Source organism: Herpailurus yagouaroundi, unplaced genomic scaffold, assembly GCF_014898765.1.
Source record: "Herpailurus yagouaroundi ecotype Mexico unplaced genomic scaffold, PumYag 160, whole genome shotgun sequence".
NCBI lineage: Eukaryota > Metazoa > Chordata > Mammalia > Carnivora > Felidae > Herpailurus > Herpailurus yagouaroundi.
In genome coordinates this window covers 39,794,362-39,817,655 of record NW_024412401.1, presented here as the reverse complement: position 1 = coordinate 39,817,655, position 23,294 = coordinate 39,794,362, and the positions used below count along the sequence as shown (strand labels likewise).

The window sequence follows — 23,294 nt, the reverse complement described above, 5'->3', positions numbered from 1 at the left end:
TCACTCCCCTTCTGGTCCACCTCTTTCTCTTCTCCCTTATTTATAATCTTAATGATCTTTCTCACAGTATTGTTACAGAGATCAGATGGGATGAAGGATGTGAAAAGAATTTATAAAGTCTAAGTGATGACATTAATGGCATTAATAATGGCAGCAGTACCTTTTGATTTCATAAATAATGTTACCTAGGAGATGAAGACAGGAACTTCATCTGTGTTATCACTAAGTCACTGTACCTACATCCTAGGTTTTCTGGGTCTGAAGTAACAGGCATCTGGAACCTTAGATCTCAACCCTCATTTCTAAGGATACCCATGAAAGATGTAGTCAACGGAAGACACACTCCTCTAGATGTTTCCAGGTACATGAGGACTAACTATAGTTTTACTTCCTTTTCTCCTATCCAAGAAATCATATTTATGTGCAAATAAGTGCAAGAGACATTAGTATAAAATCATCTAAATACTTGTTCTCCAAATGTGGTACTCAGACCAGCAGCAACATCAGTATCTAGGAACCTGAAAGAAATTTCAATTTTCAAGCCCCACCACAGACTTACTGAATTAGTAACTCTGGGGCTGGGGTCCAGCAATCTGTATTTTAACAAGCACCTCCCATTAGGTAATTCTGATGCATTAAAGTGTGAGAACCATTGGTCTAATGATCTAAAAAAAGTCAAGTGTTCTTACATATTTTGACTTTACTGTTTGTGACTAATAACTTTTGGCTACCTGACTCAGTAGGTCATAGCACCGTTGGAGAGACCTGCACTGGGTCACAATGCAGGTTGTACATAAGACCCACCAGGAGGGGGCAGGTGGCTTTTGTCTTCAAGGAACAGTCATTTTGGTGCAAATCAGTTTAAACAAATAGGAAATGCATTATCTTGTGTTACCAGAAGTCCAGAGGTAGGGTGGATCCAAATGTGGCACATCAGAGACCCAGCTCTGGTTCTCTGAAAGTGCCCTTGTTTCTGGCCAGTTCCTCAGGCTGGTGGCAAGATGGCTGCCTCGCACTGATCACGCTGCAAGGCTGCAAGGCTTCTAAGCATTATATTCAGATATGTTCAAGAGAGAAAATGGACTCTCTTCTCCATGTTTCCATCTTAAGAAAGAGGGGAAAGCTTGTGTGGAAGCCCTCTAGCACACTTTCCCTACATCTGGCTCATGTGCCCACCACTAAAGCAACCATTTGCAAACATCCATTGGCTTATGATGTAAGCTTTACTGTTTTCTGAGGGGTTGATCCGGATTCTGTCCCTAGATCAAAGAGGAGAATCAAGATTCATATGAGTATCCAAATGGGAACTGTTGAAAAATTCAGCTTACCCAGGGATGTGCTTAAAAATTCAGAGGTGGAGGAGAGGTATGGGAGGAAATTGTGCTCTAGAGGCTGAGTCCCACATCTCACTGCCCAGTGGGGGGGTCTTCTGAAACTGTCTTGGGCAGGTCTTCCAAAGTGCATTTCCTGTTCCATTGCCCTGCCTTATGTTGATCATCCCAGCACTTCCTTCTATGGAAGCATTCCCTTAGGCATACTCTAATCATGCCCTTACCTTGTGCATGGAGACACTGAGGAAAGGTCACTTGACAGGGGGTTAGCAGAACTGGGTGCAGGTGCTAAATACCTTGCAAGAATCCCACATCTCACACTTACTGCTGTGGTGGCAAATCAGCTCCCTCTTCTGATCCTCAGCTTTCCTTGTCTAGAAGGTAAAAGTAACATCATTTGCTCATAAGTGTTGCTGTAAGGATCACAAGAAAGAAAAGAAAAATACCCTGTAAACTACAAAGTGCTCTGCATGAGGGCAAGGATGTCAGTGATGCCACCATGAATCAGGGCTTCCCAAGGCAGGGTGTTTAGCACACGCATCACACACACTCCTACGTCACAGGCGGCTGACTGGTCCTATTTGTGCATACACTGAAAGGAAATTGAAGTTCTAGAAGAGTGACTGGAACACATGGGAACTCCTACAGGTCATAGGACTAGGTGACATGTTGAAGCCTATGACCACGACTGTACCACCACCTTGTAGCAAGTATGGAATGCATTACTCGCTGACATCTCCTGAACATTGTGGATCCTCACAGCAGCTCTCTGAGGTCCCTGTAAATTAATGTGGAATGTGGAATGGGAAGGTAGTGGGGATGGGCTTGAACCTTAACCTGGGGCCTAAAGATTGACTTTGCAGGACAGAGAGAACATACCAGACAAGTAGAAGAGTGTGAACAGAAGTGTCGCCGTGGGAAGATGCCCAGAACAATAAGAAGAGAGGAGTGACTCATTCATTCATTCATTCACTCATTCATTCAAAGAGATCTTGAATATCCGCTAAGCACCAGCACTATGCTAGGCTGTGGGAATATTGTGGTCTAGAGGGCGAGGCTTGGAAGGACCCTTTCCCTAGGAACTCTTGCCCTTCCCCCTACAGGGGTGGGGGAGGGGGGAAGAAGGCTGCCCACCTTCTTCTCGCCTGGCTAATAATGATGGAATGTGGACTACCATTGAATGTCCATTCACTTTTTAGTTCAGCAGGAAAGTCTGGCTTGGTTCCAGTTGGACTCTGCTTTTATCTTGCTATGTGATCCCAGACAAGTCCCTTTCCCTTCATGCCTGTTTATCTGTCTAGGAGACAAAAGATTTCATTGGTTTCTAAGGACCCTGGCTGTGACTCTGAGGATGTCAGGTGGCCATACCCCGAGTCTGCATTTGAGAGGGACAGATTATTAAGAGATCTTGACTCTGATCTCAACGTTCTTTTCACTATCAGTGTGATTTTGGACACAGTCCTTGATCTTGCACTGCTGTTTCTCCAATGACAAAATGAGCACAATAATGCCAACGTCATGTATTTCTGTGAGGGTTAAGGACATCACGTTTGTGGGACACCAAACACAGTATGGACCTATAGCATGCCACGGCCTACAGTTTTCTAAACATCATCTCCCCAAACCAATCCCCAGGGTTTTCTATGCCCAAGATTTCTGAGTGAGCTGATGTCCAGAGAAGGCAGGTGAGTCACAGAGGAGGTCAGATCTCAGCCCAAGTCCCAGCCCAGGCCTTTCCTCTCCATAGAGAACCCAAGAGCTGGTGAGTCCCTCCCTCTTCTGCAGGACTTGGCTGTTCCCAGGAGGCAAGTGGAAACCTTGGGGTAATGAAATAAGTCATCACCACTTCATAGAGAGGAAATTACTCCAAAAGGGAAATTGGACTTCTCCCTTATGGCTCTCTGGAGCCTTGAAGATGACTACAGCAGTCCCTTCCTACCCTCTTCCTCCATTCTACCAACTTGATACCAAGCCCTCCTCCTCTTGGCTGCTGGTGGCTGGTCTGGAACATGGGTGATGCATGCTTCCCACTGAGGACCAGTGCTCTAGTATGTACACAGCACGGCCCTGGCAAGGCCTGTGTCTGGGTGGAGAACACACAGGGAAATCACTCCTAACACCTCCATCTCCTGTGGCTTCTCACTTAAGCAATGGAATCTCAAGTAACAGCCACTCCCCATATATACTTGGAGAGGAAGGGGAGTGATAATAAGAAATACAGCTTGGTGGGAGAGCAAGAAATTTGGACTTCAGTCTGACCACGCAGTGTGCCAGTCCCACCTCTGTCACCAGCTGAAGTTTGGAGAAACTTCTTCAGCTCCCTTGGCCTGTTTATTCATGTATAAAGTTGGAATCAGAATCCCAGCCTGGCTAGCCTCTTGGTATTTTGTGAAGAACTATGACTTAAGTCATTTAATACATATTTATCGAGCACCTACTGTGCACCAAAAACTATTCTGGAAGCTGAGATACAGCATTGGGGCACCTGGGTGGCTCAGTCAGTTAAGCGTCTGACTTCAGCTCAGGTCGCAATCTCGCAGTTTGTGAGTTCAAGCCCCATGTTGGGCTATGGGCGGACCGCTCAGAGCCTGGAGTCTGCTTCAGGTTCTGTGTCTCCCTCTCTCTCTGCCCCTCTCCCCCGCTAGTGCTGCCTCTCTCTGTCTCCCTATCAAAAATAAATAAACATTTAAAAACATATAGAAGCTGAGCTACAGCACCGAAGAAAACAAAATACCTGCTGTCATTGAGCTTATGTTCCCGTTGCAGGGGGAGGAGGATGGGATAAGATGATAAAATAACTGATGTACAATATAACGTCAAGGAGTAATAAGTGTGTGAAATAAAAATGGATATGGGGACAGAGGTTGGGGATGCCACTTTAGTTAGGGGGTCAGAGAATACCTCTTTGATGATGTGAGTTCAGATCACTGAAGTATCATCAGCAAGGGGGAGCAAAGGGCCCCAGCTGCAGTGGTGGCCCTAGACCACTGACGTCTCGTAGACCATGGTAAGGAGTTGATGGGTATGAAATATACACACCGTAAAGTTCTAGTCCAGTGTGAGTGACCCTGGCCGATACCCGCTTCTTGTTTTCCAGTCTGTAAAACAAAGTTCTGAGTGGCAAGCAATGGGCCAGAAACTATACATCACATTAAATCCGTAAAATACATCATCGAAGTAGGAGAACTTACTCCCATTTATACTAGAGGATGCTGAAGACAGAAAGCCCATTTCCACTGGTATCCAAAGACGTGGCTTTGCTTCCTGTGGCAGACTCCTGGCTTTAATTTTGTTTTGCCTTGCCTTTTTAATTTTTTTTTTTAAATTTATGATGACTATCCATATCTGTTTGTATTCAAAATGGGAAGCTAGTGAGGGAGAGGTGGAAATAAGGAGACAAACTGGGTACCAAGGAAAAGCTGGGGCAGAGCCACCATTGTGGCCTCAGAGCACAGACTCCACAGATACATCATCCATATGGCTCTATTCAACATCCTTGGCATGATTAAAGGGATGAACCGACTGTGGGACACTATAAAACACACAGATGAGAATTCAGAGAGATGCTTTCATTCTTGGCTGGTACTTATTGGGTATTGACACCCCCACATACAGAGTAGGTAGAGTCTGGTGTGCCAAAAGGGTCAGTAGTGATTAAGTAGGTAGAGCATTTGAGTTCTCTTCAGAGAATGTGGAGGAATCTGACCTCTACCCTTTCCTCACCAAAGTTGAATCTCAGCCACACAGTTGGCTGCATGAACCTGGACATATTACTGCCCATGTGTTAGTGTTGACATCTTCATCTGTAAATTCAGGGAAACAGCTCTTAGAGTTCTTGTGGAGCCGAAATGAGGTGACGTGAATGAAATACTAGGCGTGCTACTCTACAGATCGTGAGTGCTCAAGGTCAGTAGTAGCAGCATTAGTTGGAGGACAGCAGAGAAGGCAGCAGTAGAGATGTGTCCCACTCAAGGGTTATTGGAACCATCAGACACCATTAAGTGCTTACTAAACACTAGGTATTATTTTTCTCCTGTTATACCTGAAGTGAAATGAGTTATCTTCTTAGACAATCTAAGGTTGGTTCCTCTCTTGTCTTACCGTCCCTATCCTCTCTCTTGTTTTTAAATAAATGTTTATTCATTTCTGAGAGAGCATGAGTGGGGGAGGGGAAGAGAGAGAGGGACAGAGGATCTGAAGTGAGCTCTGCTCTGACAGCAGTGAGCTTGATGCAGAGCTTGAACTCACGAACCGTGAGATTGTGACCTGAGTTGAAGTTGGACACTCAACTGACTGAGCCACCCAGGCACCCCCTCCCTATCTTCTCTCTTGCCCTCCTCTGTGCCCTGACCTTGGCTGAGCTCCCTCCCAGGAATGCCATGTACAGTTGCACAGGTTTTACAGTGCACAGTACTACCACATCTAAAAACTTCTCATTCCATTGGTAGACATTATAGTCATGTCTCTTGTTCTAATAAACCGGGATTTTAGGACCACTTGCAGATACATAGAAGCAAAGTATTTAAGGAAGATTTGCACAGAGGCACCCTATGGGCAAGCAGTGAGTCTCTGAGCTTTAGTCTTATAATCTGTAAAATGAAGGCCTGAAACAGATGACGCCTTAGGCTCCCCTTGCTTTGGGTTCTTGCAGATCCAGATGCGTGCATTGCCTGAACAGTGCTCACGTAATCAGTCTGTGTGACTGGCAAGGGGAACTGTAATATGGGAGATTATTGGTCCCTGGAGCTCTGCCTTCACTAACGGTATCAGCAAACTGGAGGTGACATCTCACCCTGCCTACCTCCTGGGGTTATCTAGGATCAAATGAGAGAGTGTTTTGTCAACCCAAATGGGATGTCAAATTTGAGAGATCACTTAGACACACACACACACTTCCATGTGTATGTTTATGTATGTAGATGCAGACATACATGTTTGTTTTTACATATGTATACCATATACATGAATACTACACATGTATACTATACTATATATGTGTGTGAATATATACCCTACTTATACACACACTCACCATATATATATATATATATATATCTCCATGGTGTGTGTGTGTGTCTATATATGGTATAAACTCACAGGGCTAGTTATGAATTAGAAGCTTATGAACCATGTTTACTCATTCACTGTAACCTAAGGCATGTATTAAACAGTAGGAAAAACTGACCAGCCAAATTTTCCAAGCTTAAAAACCCTTTTATAGCTTTCATTGTGGGTTGAAGAGAGAACTTGTTTCCCCTTCTCTATTTAAAGGAAAAATTTAATATAAATTGGGAAGCAAGGAAGTCATTTTAAGAGAGTGAAAAAAATCCTGTATGTGTGTGGGAGGATAGATGAGGGGGTTTGGATGCAAATGGCTGTCACCTACTCACACTGCCGTCTTTACCTCCCAGGTCATTTCCCCTGGGATAGGTGGGCACCCCCCTCCCCCATCAAGGTTGCCCTGGTCAGATACTCAAGGGCCACCATCTCCTGTGGAGGCCCTTCTGGCCTCTGGGCATCTCCAGAAAGTCACTTCTCCCTGTGGGATCTCAGTGGGACCCCAAGGCCCTCTTATGGCCAGGTTATAGAGCGATAGGACCTTTGACTGACTTGGTTTTTGATCCAAAGCTAAAAGGGAAGGGGACAGCATTCCCCCTCTGGGCCTAGGGTGTGTCTCTTCTGTCAAGGGGACTGGATAAGGTCATGGAGGATGGAATGAGAAGAAGGAGCATTAGCCTGCCCTTGGGAGAGCTAAGATGGCTCAGTGGCAATGGCCAGGCATTGTCCTCTTCTCCTCCTCTTGCAGGGGTCGTTCTCAGTGTCCAGCTCTCTTGCTGTCTACGTCCCTCTCTGCCTCTTTTCCTCCTGTTTTTTGTTTTGTTTTGTTTTGTTTTGATATTATCCCTTTCTCTTTTGGGATAGTTCACTCCTTCCCTTCCTCCCTCCTGTCTTCCTCCTTCCTTCCTTCCTTGTTTCTCTTACTCTTGGTCTCCTTCTGTCTCCATTTATCTCTCTTTTGATCTCTCTTTGTCTCTCTTTCCATCTTCCCATTTCTGTATGACTCTTTTTCTCCTTCTCTGTTCCTTTCTATTGCTATCTATTTCTACTTCAGTCTGCCTCTGAGCATTTCCTGGCTATGAATCTTTTTCTGACTCTTTCTCTATTCCGTCCTATTCCTTCTTTCTGTGTGTCTCTTTCATTTGGAAAGGTACCTCTCTCTGCCACCTCCCAGGTCCCACCTCTTCTCAGTGATTCACCTCAGCCTGGTGGAATGGTGTTGTTTGCACGACTAGAAAAACTGAGTCATCTTTGCTGGACTTCCCTCCACCTTCCTGGCGTCTCCCTGCCATAAGGCCTGGGCACAGGGATGGGATGAGGAGGGGGATATGTGTTTGTGCACACGTGTGTGTGTGTGTGTGTGTGTGTGTGTGTGTGTGTGTGTGTATTGGGGGAAGTTGGCTGGGAGAATGGAATGGCCTTAGGACCTCATTCATTCCTCTCTGGTGCCTTAACAGGGTCCCCCAGAGCTGCCTTTGGAGAGTCTTGGTCAGATTTGGGTTTGAAGCCTGATCCCACCCCAGGAGGGAAGAAGAAAGACAAACAGAGGCTCCCTTATCTATGGAAGATACCCCAGCTATCTGCTAACCATGGGCTTTGACGTTTATATTTAGAAAAGGGAGGGCAGCTTTGGGCATTCAGCAAATTTTAATCTCTGGGCACATAGTTTACGCAGTTCTGGTTTGGGCAGAGTAAGAGGTGCTAAATTCAGGAGGATAATTCACTGTCCCTGGATTGTTGAATTTCTCCTCTTTACTTCCTGTGAAATGCTTTATGAGTTGGCATTTTCCATAATAAAAGTAATCACAACAATACAGTTTCCATTACTGTTTACCATGTGCCAGGCACCGTGCTAAGTGTTTTGCATACGTTGTGTAAATTAGCTCTTAGTATGATTCTATTGATTCTGGTGAGGTAGGCATTTTCACATGCATTTTTCAGATGAAGAAAATGAGGATTAGAGAGATTAAGTAACTTGCTCGGAGGAGTCATTCAGCAAAGCCAGGATTTAAACCCAGGAGCACAGTATTGCCTTTTCTGCTACTTTTCCCACTCCAATGGGGGTTTGATGCTGATGTCTTAGTAAATGTAATTGTCTAAATCAGTAAATGTGCGGAGGGCTCACTAAAGGTGAGGTCCTCATTAGTTCCTTCAGGGAGTGGCTGTAAAGCTGTGTTAGTCACAGGTGGGTCTGCAGTCTGGATGAGGAGACAAGAGCACAGGGTACAGCTACTAAAACACTGTATCTCACATCAGGAAATGTGTGATCCATCCCCGGTACCTCTTCTGTAGACACATTCCTTTCCTGAGTCAGTTTTCCCTTGTGTAAAATGGGAATTTTCACTTCTATTCATGTTTCCTACCTCGCTGAGTGCTTGTGAAGCTTGAGTATGATGGCAAAGAAGGTAGGGGCTTGCACTGTGAACTTTAAAGGGCTTTACAAAAGGAGAAAGCTGTAAGAAGAGAATGGCAGCCCTCCTCATGAAGAGAGACAGGAGTCAAAGGATTCATAGGCAGCCAGTGCGAGTGGTAAGGCGATACAGCAGAAGGCTTAGCTGGGCAGAAATGCCAGGGTTGGGCAGAGATCAAGAAGCGGTACTACCAATGACAGAAATTTCCTGGGGTGTGGGGGGTCTGGCAGCTAGACAAAGCTCAGGGAGTCTGAGACTGAAGAAGCAAAGTGATAGGCAAATATAGAGGAAAATAAAAGAGGGTCTCAGTGTTGGAATTGGTTGCAAGATCAAACCAGGTAAAGGCTGGACAAGAGTTTGATGCATGCCCTTTCTATTACGGCCATTTGCTGTGGCAGAGATGTGAATAGATTTGTAAAGTCTCATAGGAAGGCAGGGGCACAGCTCATGCCCTTTGACCCTGGATTCAGTGTTCTTTCACACAAGATCTACTGGCCTCCTGGGATTGCTCTTCCCCACACAATTCAGAGGTTGGTGTGCTGGGAAATCCCACCCCGCCCCTTGCCTAGCGGGCCTGCTTCCAGCTGGGAAGGAAGCCATGCTCATTCATCTACTTAATCATTCCACACACCCCGGCATGGGGCTCAGATGGTGAATAAGACAGGCCAGGTCCCTTTCCATAAGTCCTGGGGGAGGGAGACACTAAACAGGTGGTTGCAGGACAATGGGTTAAGGACCACAGTGGTGGAAGTGAAGGCACTATGGGAACTCATAGGAGGTACCTCATCCTTGCTGGATGGAAGGGTGGCCAAGGAAAGCTTTTGGAAAGATATCAGGTATGAGCAAAAACAACAGGCTGTCTCCACATGTTTGCAAAGTTGTGGCTGAGTCATTAGTTGATTGCCTCTCAGGCCTCACCTCTCCCCAATGTATTCAGTGAATCCTTAGTGAATGGTTACTCTGTCCCCCACTCTTTGCTAAACAGAAACCATGAAAAAGATGGAACAAGATGGATAAGCCTTCTGAGCTCATGGAGCTCACGTTTTAGTAATCAGATGAAAATAAATAAATGAACATAGTAACTACAGGTGCTTAAAAGAAAATCAAGAGTTCTATGAAGACTAATTGAGAGTAGGCAGCCTATGTCTGCTTTAGATAGGGTGATGCAGAAGGCTCTGAGGCGATAGGACTTTAGCTGAACTGAAGTAAGAGAAGCCCACTTTCCAGGACTAAGAGTTCTGGAAGCTCCAGCCCCAGGAGTCCTAACTTGCCCTGCATTATAGCACCCTCATCCAGCACAATGCCTTTCCCCTTCTTGGGATACAAATTCCTCTTTGCCACTGATGAGTATGTTTCCAGGTTGGTAAAGGTTCATCATCATTCCATTTTGTGTGTCCTTTGGGCTGAACACCAACATACCTCAGTTCCTCCCTTAAGATGGCCTCCTTTCCCTCCTTCTAACTCCAGAAGCAGAACCCGTCTGACATTTTCATCCTCTTGCCTGTTATTCTGTGGATTTACCTCACCAACAACCCCTTAGATACACATCACAGTTTGCAGATAATAAAGCACTTTTATATTTTTTTATGGACTTAATTGAATTCACTCCTCATGTCCCTCTTCCAGAGTAGATAATGGCATCCTCATCTAAGAGACAAGGAGACTGAGGTCCATAGAAACAGAACAGTTAAGAAAAACCACAGGCTCTGGGATTGGATCGACCTGGGTTCAAGTGCTAGCTTCACCATGCAGTAGGTGTGTGGTTGGGCCACTTGCCCCAACTCTCTGCACCTCTCTTCTGGATGGAATGAGAATAGTAACCCCAGCTCCACCAGACTGTATACTGTTTCATCAGACTTGCAGTCAGAGGGGCTATTAGGACCCACTGTCAGCACACAACGTTTCTGCCTCTTTACCCAGAGAGGGAGACGTTGAATGAAGTGCTCGGCCCAGACAAAGTTGGAAGTGTTAGGGGAACGGAGACTCTGATGAGAAGCACATTTTGTACATTTGGTTCTTTCCACTTCACCATAGTGTAACATTTAGGAATGCAAGTTAAAAAAAAAAACACAAGGAAGAAAAGCAAAGCTTCTGTTGATGCGTGCTGTGAGGGCAGTAAACAAGCACCATGGTCCTCAGAGAGTGATGGCGAGGGGACCTTGGCTGTCTTTCCACTTTGTTCCTCCTCCACAAGCCTGCCCCCCAGATCAGCTCTCCTCACACATGTTAGCAATACCCACTCTGGCCAAATGCATTAGCATCATTTGTCCTCGAGATGGTGGGGATGACGAGGGCTTGTTTGGCCCTGATTAATCCAGTGGTAGAAAAGGGCAGTCTCTATTGGCCAAGTGCATATTAATACTGAGGTTAATATTATTAAATTCCATATTAATAATAAGTTGCAGGACTCTTTGGTGGGTTGCTCATAAAAGCAACCATTGCAAATCTGCCTTGCTAAGCCGTGAGCACCACAGGGAAAGGGTGGCCCAGTGCTCTGTCCATAGTGGGTAGTCCTTTCCTTGGAACCTAGTGGGTATTTAATAATTGTTTGTGGACTGTTTCACCAGTTGGGTTACCCAGTTGCGTCTGTCCTAGACCTCAGTGAACAAGGCATGTCAGTTGCTCTTTCTGTGAATTTCTCAAACACAGGACTTGGGTCTTTGTAGCAGACACCTCTTGGGCTATACTATACCTGCTTGGTCCTGGATATTTTAGCCACAGCAGTGGTGGTAGTACTGTCTACACCAAGGCTCACCTTGTACTGATAGTGACCTCAAAAGCAAGCTTCCACTTTCTGCCTCATCATGCTGTTATACAGGACCAAGGGAGCTCCCTAGGCCCATGTACATGCACAGCTTAAAAAAAAAAAAAAAAAAAAGTCACGGGGAACTTTTCATGGGGAGGTTCTCAACCAGTGATTATCAGGAATCAGTTGGTATGCTCTCTAGCTCCCAGCTTTCAGCCAAACAATTCTGGGAGACATCTAGTTCCCTTCTTAGAAGGTCCCTGTAGAATGGCGTTCCTATGATTCATGGCAGTAGACTTCATCATGTACTTCTATATTGATGTTTCTTTTTCCTTATTTGATTCTTTCCTCTCTCCCATGCATGCTTCTCGGAATAACCATCTGCACCCAGACCCTTCTTTTAGTCTCTGGTTCCCAGGGCACGTAAACTTAGACATTCTTCTTCACGTTGTGTGCCAGCCATCACCTCAGGTCACAGTACACAGTAAATATTTATGGAGAATCTGCTATGTACAGTTGCTGTGGTAAGTGATCAAAGTCCTTTCCCCATGGGGCTCATAGTGGGGTATACAGACAATACAATAATTCATCAATATATGAGAAAGATTGATAAAGTTTATGAAGAGAAAGTAGAAAAGGGGGATAGAAAGGGATTAGATGAGACTGAGTGGCTGGAGAAGGCCTTTCTGAGGAAGTAACATTTAAGTAATCATCTGGGTAAGGAGAAGGAATGATTATGCAAAAAACACAGGGAAGAGCTCTCCAGAGATGGAAGCCATAGGTGCAAAGACCCTGTGGTTGGAGAATGCATGGCATTCTTCCTCAGAAGAATACCAGTATTGCTGGAATGAGTTAGTGAGGAAGATAATGTAGGCAATGAGGTTGGAAAACAGGACTAGAGGAAATAGGAATTGGAAATTCTCAGTGATTTTTGTTGAATAATAGAATCTTTGTATCTCTTGCCCAAGGCAGTGTTTTATGATGGGAAAGGCTCAGATTTTGGAGTCTGACAGCTATGGATTTGAAGTTCAGCCTTGTTATTTAGATGAAGTGTGACCTTAGGCAATCTGCTTGAGACCTGTAAGCTTTTTTTTTTTTTTTTTCATATAAAATGGCAATCATAAAATCTACCTCATAGGATTTGTGTCTGGTAAGGCTCCTGGTTGCAAGTAACTGAAAACAAATGGAAAGTACTTTGGCAGAAAAGGGAAAATACTGACTCATGTATTTGAAATATCCAAGAGGATATCTAACTACAGACCCAACCGATCCAAGGTTTCAAATGATGTCATCATCAGGACTTGGACTCTGTCCCAGGAGTTAGTCCGATTGATCAGGCTTGAGTCACTTGTTCATCTCTCGTTGGCCTCTGACATGGAACATCGGGTCGCTGACCACATGCCCATCTCTGGAGGAAGGAGTAGGCCTTAGCTCCACTGAAATCATATAGGTTGACATTAGGGGAGAGCTGGTTCTCCAGTGGAAAACTCGTGCTCTGTTAGTAGAAGGAGGCATGGGTTTAAAGCTGGTCCAATCGATGGATGGTTCACTCGAGGACTTGCGTGGAGATGAGCCAGAAGTCCCTTCACATGACTTTTGGCACATAGGAACTTTTGGTAGGTATTTGCTAGACCACCATTGCCATTTTCAGAATCATTTTTTGGCAGTCCCTTCTCTTTTATATCATGCGAGTCCTATGCATTCCTAAAAGAGGTCACCCAGGAGGAATCCTGGTTCTCCCAAAAGAGAGTTCTAATGCCCGATGCCATTGTTGGGGAGATGGGGTGTGGATCCAGGCTTCAACCACTGACATCTGGTTTTCTAGAGTCCCACACATCTCTGCATGGCCAGCCTTATGCTGGGCACTGAGGACACAGAGGTGACCAAAACACAAATCCTGCTGAAACAGCATCTCCTAGTCTGTTGGTAAATGTGCAGTAGGAAAAGCATGGGATCCCATTAGGCAAGTTTCTTAGCCTTCTTTCAACCTGTTTCCGCATTTGTAAAAGCGTGGTTAACCCAAATCTTTAGATTGTATTGAAAATCACAATGGGGCTGTTTTCAATGTTTAATCAAGGCAATGTTAAAAAAAATACCTGCCATATGATAAGAGTGAAATAGACATTTCCTTTCCCTCTCTTTGCCTACCTTCCATCCTTCTTCCCTCAACCTTCTCAAATATTGCTTCCTTTAAAAACAAAAAAAAGTTCTAGGGAGTTAGATATTATATAATGTATCTCAAAGTAGCTGAGTTTCACCACTAAAAATTTGGCTGTCAGACAAATTGCTGTGACCTGATGGAAATGGACATACGGTAGCAGGACTGGGGGAGCACGGACATTGGTAAACCATCCATGTAGCAGGCATACCACATAAATTATTTGTTCCTCACCTGATTCTCTGATGATGAAGAAGCAGTCTCAGAGAGCTTAATCATCCATCCGTAGATAGTATAGTTCCTAAGTGGTGGAGGCTGGCTTCAAAACCGGGTCCTTCATCTGCCCCCACAAACCCACTCTCTTTCCTCCACCTCGTACTGCCATTATGCTCAAGGTACGAACCAGACACTGGCTCCTCAGATTTCAAGTACCGTGTTTGTGAAGAAACAAACCAATGGCAGCTGATAAGTGTGAGGCCCTGAAAAAATGCATCTTGTCGTGACAAGGTCTCTGAATGAATTTCTACATTGGCCCAACTAAAGGAATGGTGGGAAATGCAGAGCCCTGCTTCTCCTTGGCACCACAGCAAGAAGCATCCTCAGGTTAGAGAGAGACCAGGCCCGAAGCTGCCTCCAAATCCCCCTGGCGTTTCCTGAAAAGAGCGTGGAGGCTGGAGTGGGGACCTTTCTCCCCACCTGGGCTAAATAACTCATTACTCCCGCCCCTTCCATTTTGGAATTTCTTTGCTGCTTTTTCTCCCCCCACACCACCCCCCCCCCCAGCCTGTTTTCAATTTGCTCTTGTGGCAGCTTTGACTGTGACCTCAACTCAATCAGAAGTGAGGGGGTGAGGGGAGAAGGGGAGAGAGGGGGGAAACGAGGAGGCAGGGGATTTGAGGGAGTGATAAAAGGAAAAGGGATTGAGGCAGGGGGTGGGGCCTTTCGAAAAATTACTGTGCTTTGTTGGGTTGGTTCTGAGTCTCCGGCAGAATTTGTGATTGACCTCCGCTGTGGATCGTAATGAGAGCAAGGCTCGAGTCTGAGTGGATGAAGCAGTGTGTGGGGGTCTGGCCCAAGCCCACTCGGGTTACAGCCCCAGAAGAGCCATAATGGGGAACAGGCACATTCCTGTACAGCGACTCCCAACTCCCTATCTGTTTTCAAGGAAAGAAAAACAGAGAAAGAATGTTAGAATCTTGGACAAGCATGGGCTAGGCGGTGGCAACAGCAGCCCCGTCTAGGAGGGTCCTGCCACACAGCCATAACATACCAGAGAGGAGGGGACAGGGGTAGCCTAACCTGGGCAGAGTTTCCTAGTGGAAGGCACATGGAGCTCAGAAGCAAATAGGTTTGATCCTCGACTCTGCCCCAGAGTGGCTGTGAAGCCTTGAATTGGGGGTTGGGGGGTGGGGTGCAACATTCCTGAACCTCTGTATTTCTTCTACCAGAGAATGTGGCAGGGTTTTAGGATTCAAACATTTTAAGCAGTAAAACTTATAAGCCAATATTTTTAGAACAGTTTTTTGTCCCCAACTTAAATAAAACGTGACCATCAGTATATACAATAGATCAAACTGGTGTTGATCTGGCTTGAAGTTGGTGTGGGCACAGAGAAGACAGACTTCAGCCCCTACCACGTCTGCCTCTCCTTCTCCACCCTGGAGTTCTGCATGTCCTGATGGGCAAGCCGCTGCTAGAATATAGCACGTGTTGGAAACCTCTTGAACTACTTGTGTCTCTCCTGGGCTTTTTATCTTTCTCAGAGGAGTCCAAGTTTAAGAAGATGGCAGGGTGGAACTGTGTGTCTCGCACGGTGCCTGGCACAAAGTAAATCTAGCTCACGTTCATGTTGAAGGTAGTTGGTCAGAAATTCAGAGCAAGGTCTTCAGGTCTCAGCGGGTTTATCTCAGAGGCTAATAGGAATCGCCACACAGGCTGTAAGGGCCAAGAGATGAAATGTTTGTTCCAAGCGGACCTCCCACTTTGCGTATGGCCATGGACATGATACTTTCCTTCTCTAAGCCTCAATTGTCACCTGGAAAAGGACAGGATAAAAGATTGGACCAAAAAAAAAAAAAGTTCTAAGGGCCCTTATCTTCTCTCCTCTGATATGATGACAGTGTTATCGAAAACGATAATTAACACAATAGTTAACATATCTTTGAACCCTTATTGTATGTCAGACAGGGTGCTAATTGATTTGTAAGCAATAGATGCAATATTTTATATGATATTCACAACATTGTACATTAGACACTATGATTCTATCTGTTTTACATATGAGGAGATAGATGGAGGGAATCAAAGAACCTGCCTGAGGCAAGCCATAAGTGGGGGTGAACCAGGATTTAACCTTAAGCAGTGTAAATTCAGAGCCCAGCCTCTTAACCACTGTCCTGTAGTATTGTTCATTTGATTGTCCCATTGCCAGACTTGGGGTATTGTGGAGCCCCAGTGCATGTGTTGAACTGCACTGATTTGCATTTGTGCACAGAGAAGATCTTCCTTAGGACCCCTTCCAACAGGTGAGGAAGTGAAGGATCCCCTCATTCACCTGTCTCCATCGAAATTACATTTAAACCTTCTGGAAGACAGTGCCAAGAAAAGCGATCTTACAACTTACTCTGTCAGTCTGTTCTTGTCTTTCAGAACCCTTCCTCTTGTCACACTACAAACTGTAGATCAGGAAATATTTCTTTCATTGTTTCACTCCCCAAGCTAAGAGAGTGACACGCTTCAATTGCAAACTGAACAGAATTGAAAACCTCACTTTCGAACACTGTTGTTTTTAAACTTTCTCTAGGAGGCAGCATAGTATAAAAGAAATAGTATGGCTTTCCAGTTAGGAGGATACAGGTTCAAATCTCAGCTCTGTCCCTCCTGAAATTTGTGAGCTTAATCCCAGCTTTACAACAGAGATGCTAACGTTTAACTTCTTAGGATTGGATGCTGTGATGATTAAATGAAACAAAGAAGAGTTGGCACTGTGTCATTTCCTTTCCTTTTGACACTTTCCATGCAAAAGGTCATCATGTCTATGCAGTCCCGAATACAACTGGGTGCTGTATGTCCTTATACTGTCCTCCATATGACTAGTTATGTGTTCCATGCTATCCGGTTTCTTCCTTCGAACTAAATCTTAAACCTTAGAGCTGTGTGCCTGTCTTACTGACCTGTCAGGCATGTTATAAAGCTTTTATCCAGGGTCCAATTGTTCTGAAATGCATTGAAACATCTGGAAAGCTATGCCCATTTGTGAATGAATGTCAGCCATATTTTGGCTTGAAGACCGTTAATACTGGCCACAGAAATCCTGAATTCCCTCATGAGGGGCCAACTCTTTCAATGGCTATCTAGAAACAAATTGAGAAGCAGACAGACGTGGATCCAAGCTCAGAGAAAACAAATGTAAGTTGCCAAACTTAAAATCCTAAGAAACCACGAGAGACAAAGCCCTTACTCCAGTGAGTAATTCTATGTTTTTCCCCCTTTTCTTCATTTTTCACCGTATATGTTGCTCTGCTTTGGTAGGTATTGGAAGAGAGACATTGTCTGTTTATGATTTTACTGTGGAAGAAGCTGACATTAGAGGCCTGTGAAAGAAATAGAGGATGCCAACATCCTTGATGAATAAAGCTTTCATTTACCTTTTCGGTTTCCAACTGCTGGTTCTAGATGACTGCCGGTCTAAGAATCTCTTCTTAGATTCTTTCATTCTGGACTCCAAACTCAGTAACAGTTACTGATCCCGTATTACAGAAGGGAAAACTGAGACTTTCAGAGGTTAGGAGACTTGCAATAAATGGTGGAGGTAGAATTCAGTCCCAAGCCTGTCTGACAATAGCAGGTGAACTTGCATGTTGCTGACATCAGCCTGGTTCACATGCTTCCCTCTGGCACCTACGTATCAAGTCTATGAACTGTAGATGTCTTTGTAAAAAAGTAGAAAACAAAGAACACTACAATCAGATCTGCTCTATTGGACCCTATGGACAAGTACGTTATCGAACGGTTGTTTACCTGAAATCCTAGGGCTTTCCAGACAGTTCAGTCAGACAAGTGTTACATCATTCACCTGTGAGTGAAGAATGAAACTTTTCTTTGAAACACCAGCAGGCTGTGATCTATATATTTGGCTTTACCAGTTCCATGGTAGAGAAGAGCTCTGTGGCCTCCTTGGGTCACAGCCTTTTCAGGCACTTGGCCAATATTATTACTGTTCCATGTTGGTTCCAATATATTTGATTGTCCTTAACATCAAGTGGAGAGGATTTAGTCGAATGGACTTCTTCCTCTTGTCGTTATTAAGAATAAATGAGAAGAGAGTGTGAGGCATTCCATATTAGACAAGAAAGAGAAGGAATGAATGGTAAGGACGCTTCAAATCATTCCATACTGTGTGGTATAAAATAATCCACGTGTTTGTTTTGCTCCTAAATCATCCAATTTTAGAATTGGAAGGGAACTTTAAGAGGCCATTTAGCCTGGTTCATTTATTTTATCTATTTTTAAGTAATTTTTTATTGATTTTTTTCTTTGTTACAAAAGTAATACATGTCCATTATCGATGATTTAAAAAAAAAAAACAGAGATAAGCAAAAATAAGAGAGAAAAATACCCATGATCTCACTTTCCAGACGAAGCCACTATTGTACATTTTTTTTTTCAACGTGTATTTATTTTTGGGACAGAGAGAGACAGAGCATGAACAGGGGAGGGGCAGAGAGAGAGGGAGACACAGAATCGGAAACAGGCTCCAGGCTCTGAGCCATCAGCCCAGAGCCCGACGCGGGGCTCGAACTCCCGGACCACAAGATCGTGACCTGGCTGAAGTCGGAGGCTTAACTGACTGCGCCACCCAGGCGCCCCTACATTTTTTTTGTAATTTCTTCCTTCTCTTTTTAAATAGATAAACATGTAAAATTTCCACCCAAAATTAGATTATTCTGTAATAGTGTAACCTGTCTTTTAACGTAATATCTTTTCATATAACTTCATATGCTTCCACAATCTTGTTTTTAATGGCTATAAAATGTTCCATTGCATCACTGAACTATAAATGATACTGCTATTTCTATATCATTGAACATTTAGTTGTTTCTAAATTCATCCTGGTTTAAATGGTACTGTAACGTTTATCCATATATCTTAATCTTTGTGCACATCTATGTTTTTATTTTCTTTTTTCAAAAGCTCTAATAGTGATCCTACCACTTTCACTCTACAGAAGACAAAACTAAGGCACAGAGATGGGAATTTGGTTGCCCAAAGCCATCCAGCAAATTCTTAACAGAGCTAAAAGTAGAACCTGAGATTTTAAATGTCCAGTTATTCCTTTTAGTTAGGTCTATTTCTACTAAACTTCAGCTGCTTCCTAAAATCCAGTGTCTAGATTGATTTTTAGAAATCATGGAGTTCGAGGCTCCTGTTCTTCCACTGTCCCTTCCTGTCCCATGGCCATCACTTATCAGGCATGGAACTTTTTCCCCCTTAGTTGGACCAGGTCTCTGTCCATCTCAACATAACACTTCACGAATCCAGAACCAACATAACACTTCCTGAATCCATGAGCCGCTTCATGAATCCAGAATCCAGAACCAGGATACTTCATGACTCCACTTCATGCATAAGAGTGACCATGTAATAGGAAACCTATCTTACATCCTTGGTCCAACTCCTTTGTTACACCAGCAAGGAGAATGCAGTTCCCGGAAGGAAGGTCTTGCTCAAGTAGTTAAGAGGAAGTTAATGGCAGCAATAAGACCATAATAGTTAGTCTGGACAGAAAGCACGATGCACCTTTTGCCTTTTCGTATATTTTTATTGCACAATAATTTACCTCATTTGAGCCTTCCTACAATTTTATAAAGGCAGATATTAGTATGCCCACTTTACAGTTGGGAAAATTCACGCATAAATTTAAACAAAGAGACATTAAGGCTAGATACTATTCTGTGTCATTCATATGCTATGCTTGCTTTGCCCACTAATCCTCCTGATAATGGTATCCAGACATTTCTTGGGATTGGACAGCAGCAAGGATGTCTGCTCACCAAGGCCTGAGCTGGGGAGCTCATCTTTCTTTGTCTCCCTCCAGGAGAATTCCTGAGTTTTGCCGATGACTTACTCTCTGGCCTGGGCACATCTTGTGTAGCAGCTGGTCGAAGCCATGGAGAGGTCCCTGAAGTCAGTATCTACTCCGTCATCTTCAAGTGTCTGGAGCCCGACGGTCTCTACAAGTAAGATGTGCTGGGTGCGTGGGGGATGTGAAACAAGATGATTTCAAGTCTGGGAGGCAAGGCATGAGTAATCTGTCCAGGCAGCCAAGCGTTTTATAGACAGCCTGTATGTGCACCTTCAGATGCTAAGGTTTGGAAGCATCCATTGGAGAAGTGTGGCCACAATAGGCCACAGAATCACACAGGGTTAGTGCTGGAGGGCCCAGGGAGGCCAGGAACATAAAAGCATTTCTTCTAGTGATGAATAATCTGCAGCCCAGAGAGGAAAAGTGGTGAGTTAGCAAGGAGGGCTGGGATAGGAGTCCCTGCCTGGCATTCTTTTCTCAATTCCATGATATCCCCTCTGAAAAAATACTTAGATTCGTATATCTGAAGTATGTATGCATGCAGCGTATATATATGACATATATATATGTATGTATGTATATGTATGTATGTATATATATATTTGTTGTTGTTAGTTTTATTAGATTCAGCTTCCCCCTCCTTAGAAATAGTGCCATTATCATTCCTTCACAAAATATATTAGAGTTACTGCATCCAAACTTCTAGTGATACAAAAGGAAGTCATTCTGAGGCTCATCTGTTAATCTTAGAAAAGGGGCTTGTTTTTCTTTTGTTCTCCCCTCGGTGAGCATTTGCCACATTGAGATGCATCCATCAAAAGCTATAATATAGAGTTCTAGAGACAAGCTTTCTTCACGTACCCTAGTTACAAAACTATAGGGCACCTCCCTTAGCCTAGAAAGCTGAAGTTATTAACAAGGAGGGCATTATCCACAAATTATTGAACTCAGTTATGTTTTTCTTTTATTTACTCAGTGATCCATTCATTTATCCATCCTTTACCCAATCATTAATCCATCCCTCTTTCCATCCCTTTCTCTCCCCCTTCTTCCCTTTCTCCATCTATCTCATTCATCCATATATCTGTTCTTCCTCTCTTATACTCCATCATTCATTCACTTATTTATTCATCACTTCTTTCATTCATTCCATTTTTATGTATTCATTCATTCACTCATAACTCATTTACTTATTCAGCAGACATTTTCTGAAGAGTTCCTATGACTTGGTACTGAGCTAAGAAATGCAGGTATGAATGTGACTACGACAAGGGTTCTATTCTCAAATAACTTAGAACTTAATGGTGGTATGAAAGGCCACAGACCGTGAATTCCGATCTGGCTTTGACATTTTTAGTTATGTCATCCTTTACCTCTATAAGCCTCAGTACAACAGTAATAATAAAACCTAGTTTGCAGAGGCACATGAGAATTAAACAAAAAACACCTCAGCACAGTATGTATGTGCTCAGTAAGTATTAACCCCTTCACAATGTGAATCTCTTTCACCTCCAAACCGTATCCCATCCCCACTTCCTCTGGAAGGCCATGACTTTTCTAAAGACCATGGCATACCTTAGAATATCCAACATATTCAGGCTCATTGGTAACACCCAACACATTCATGCACCAAACTCAGGAATATCCCTATAAGCTAGAGATTGGACCTCTGACCCTGGCTCTGCCACTGACTATCTTGTAGATGTTGGGATCCAAGTTTTACTTTGTACAGAATAGCAAAATCAATTGGGGACAGTGAGAGCTCTGGAAATGGAATCCCCAAAATACAACAGGCTATCAAATCTCTTCTGGTGGGACATCTTGGCAAACCTGCCATAGGAAGAAGCATTTGCCTCAAGCCTTAAGTGCTGACCTGGGATCCAGACCTTGAGAGCATGACTCCACTGCCTCTTAATCAATAAGTGCTGACACCAACCTCTGGGTGTCCAGGACCACCGCATCTATTAAATGTATGTGACTAGATTAAGAGCTCTGAAGCCTTTTCCAACTCTGAAAACTGATTATGTGAAGAAAGTAACATTTTTGAAAGATTTCATGATGACTGGCTTCTGGTCCCTTTGTCCCTCATTAAGCACATAGACTGGAGGCAGACAGATCTGGGTTCACATCTCTACCCTGCACTTACCAGCTGTGTGACACCTAGTGAGCCTGTCAACCTTCTGAGCTTCCATGTCCTCCTCTGTGAAAATGTAGATAATAACAGTGTCTGATGCACTGGGACCCGAAGTGGATTTGATAAGCTAGTGCACAAAAGCTCTCCACTTGGTGATGAGTTCCCAGTAAGAGTGTAAGAAGTGTTAGCTGTTATCACTGTTGTTCTTGTTGTCCTTGTTGGGCTAATGGTTAATTTTAATCCCCTCCCTGTCCATTCACCAAGTACTGGCATAACATCTAGCAGAGAGGGCCAGAGCCCCGGAAGGTGGTTCCTATCCAGTGAGAAACAAGTAGTAACCCTGTCTCTGGGTGACATTGTAGAGTCTGGGCATTAGGCAGTCTGGAATCCTACAGGCCTGTTATGTAGAGAGCAATGAAATGTCTTATGGAACCCCAAAAGCAATTAACCCTGAGAGCATACAAATCAGTCGAATCCTTTCAAGATGATGGTGGTTTTCCCTCACCTCTTCTTTCCCTTACTGCTTAACACCCATGACCCCCTTGCCATGTCTTTAAGTAGGACCATCCTTTCTTCTTCTGTCCTGGAAATGTATTTGTCATGAGTTGGTCATCCTAACTCTGAACACTTCTTTCTTTTATTTTCAAAACTGATTTTATTAAATGGCTGTGGAATCTGGGCTGCTTCGACAAGGATCCCAGGGTGTGGTTTGGACCCATCTCTCATCCTATTGGTGACTCTCCTTCCATGAAGTCTGACCAACACGGTTGCGAGTTTTAAAATAGTTCCATTGTCAGTTCTTGGGGCTTCTTATTTTCTGCTTGCTCATTCCTTACCAAAATCAGTTTTCTTACTCTTGGGTCAAAAAGGCTGTGTATGGAAGTAGGAAGAGCATGGGCTTTGGGGACAGACTAAACTGGGTGCAAATCCTGATTCTGCCCTCTACTCATGACCTGCCCTGGGGAAAGTCATTTCTCACTGCTCGATGCAACAGTGTCTTCCTCTGGAAATAGGGAGCTGGTAATTGTTCTCATATCACGGGGTTAAAAGGAAGAGCAGTAAGTGACAAACTCCACAGACAGGGGTTGACCAGAATGCCTTGCATATAGTTACTGCTTTGTTCTTCTTGACTCCATCACTTGGTATCTGTGTCTCTTCCAAGGACAACCAAGGGAGAGCCATTTCCTATGGAGCAGGTTTAGGTGCTACTGGCCCAGGATCCTTTGGGAATGAAATAGAATGAAAAGAGAGCAGGAGCCCACACCCCTGAGTTTTAATTAAGCACAGGGCACCAAATCCCCCATCGCCCGGGGGGCGGCGGCCGCCGGGGGGGGGGGGGGCCGGCGGCGGGCGGGGACCGGCGGCCGCGGG

The 23,294-nt window shown here is 44.2% G+C and overlaps 1 protein-coding gene across 5 annotated transcripts in view; it reads left to right on the top strand.

Annotated features, from left to right (window-relative positions):
• ASTN2 (astrotactin 2) overlaps nucleotides 1-23,294 on the top strand; it is an 882,793-nt gene that overhangs the window by 808,696 nt on the left and 50,803 nt on the right. For all 5 annotated transcript variants that reach the window (XM_040482114.1, XM_040482112.1, XM_040482113.1 and 2 more), the window contains one exon: nucleotides 19,802-19,943. In XM_040482114.1, coding sequence (XP_040338048.1) covers nucleotides 19,802-19,943 — 142 coding nt within the window. The remainder of the gene's footprint in view (nucleotides 1-19,801; nucleotides 19,944-23,294) is intronic.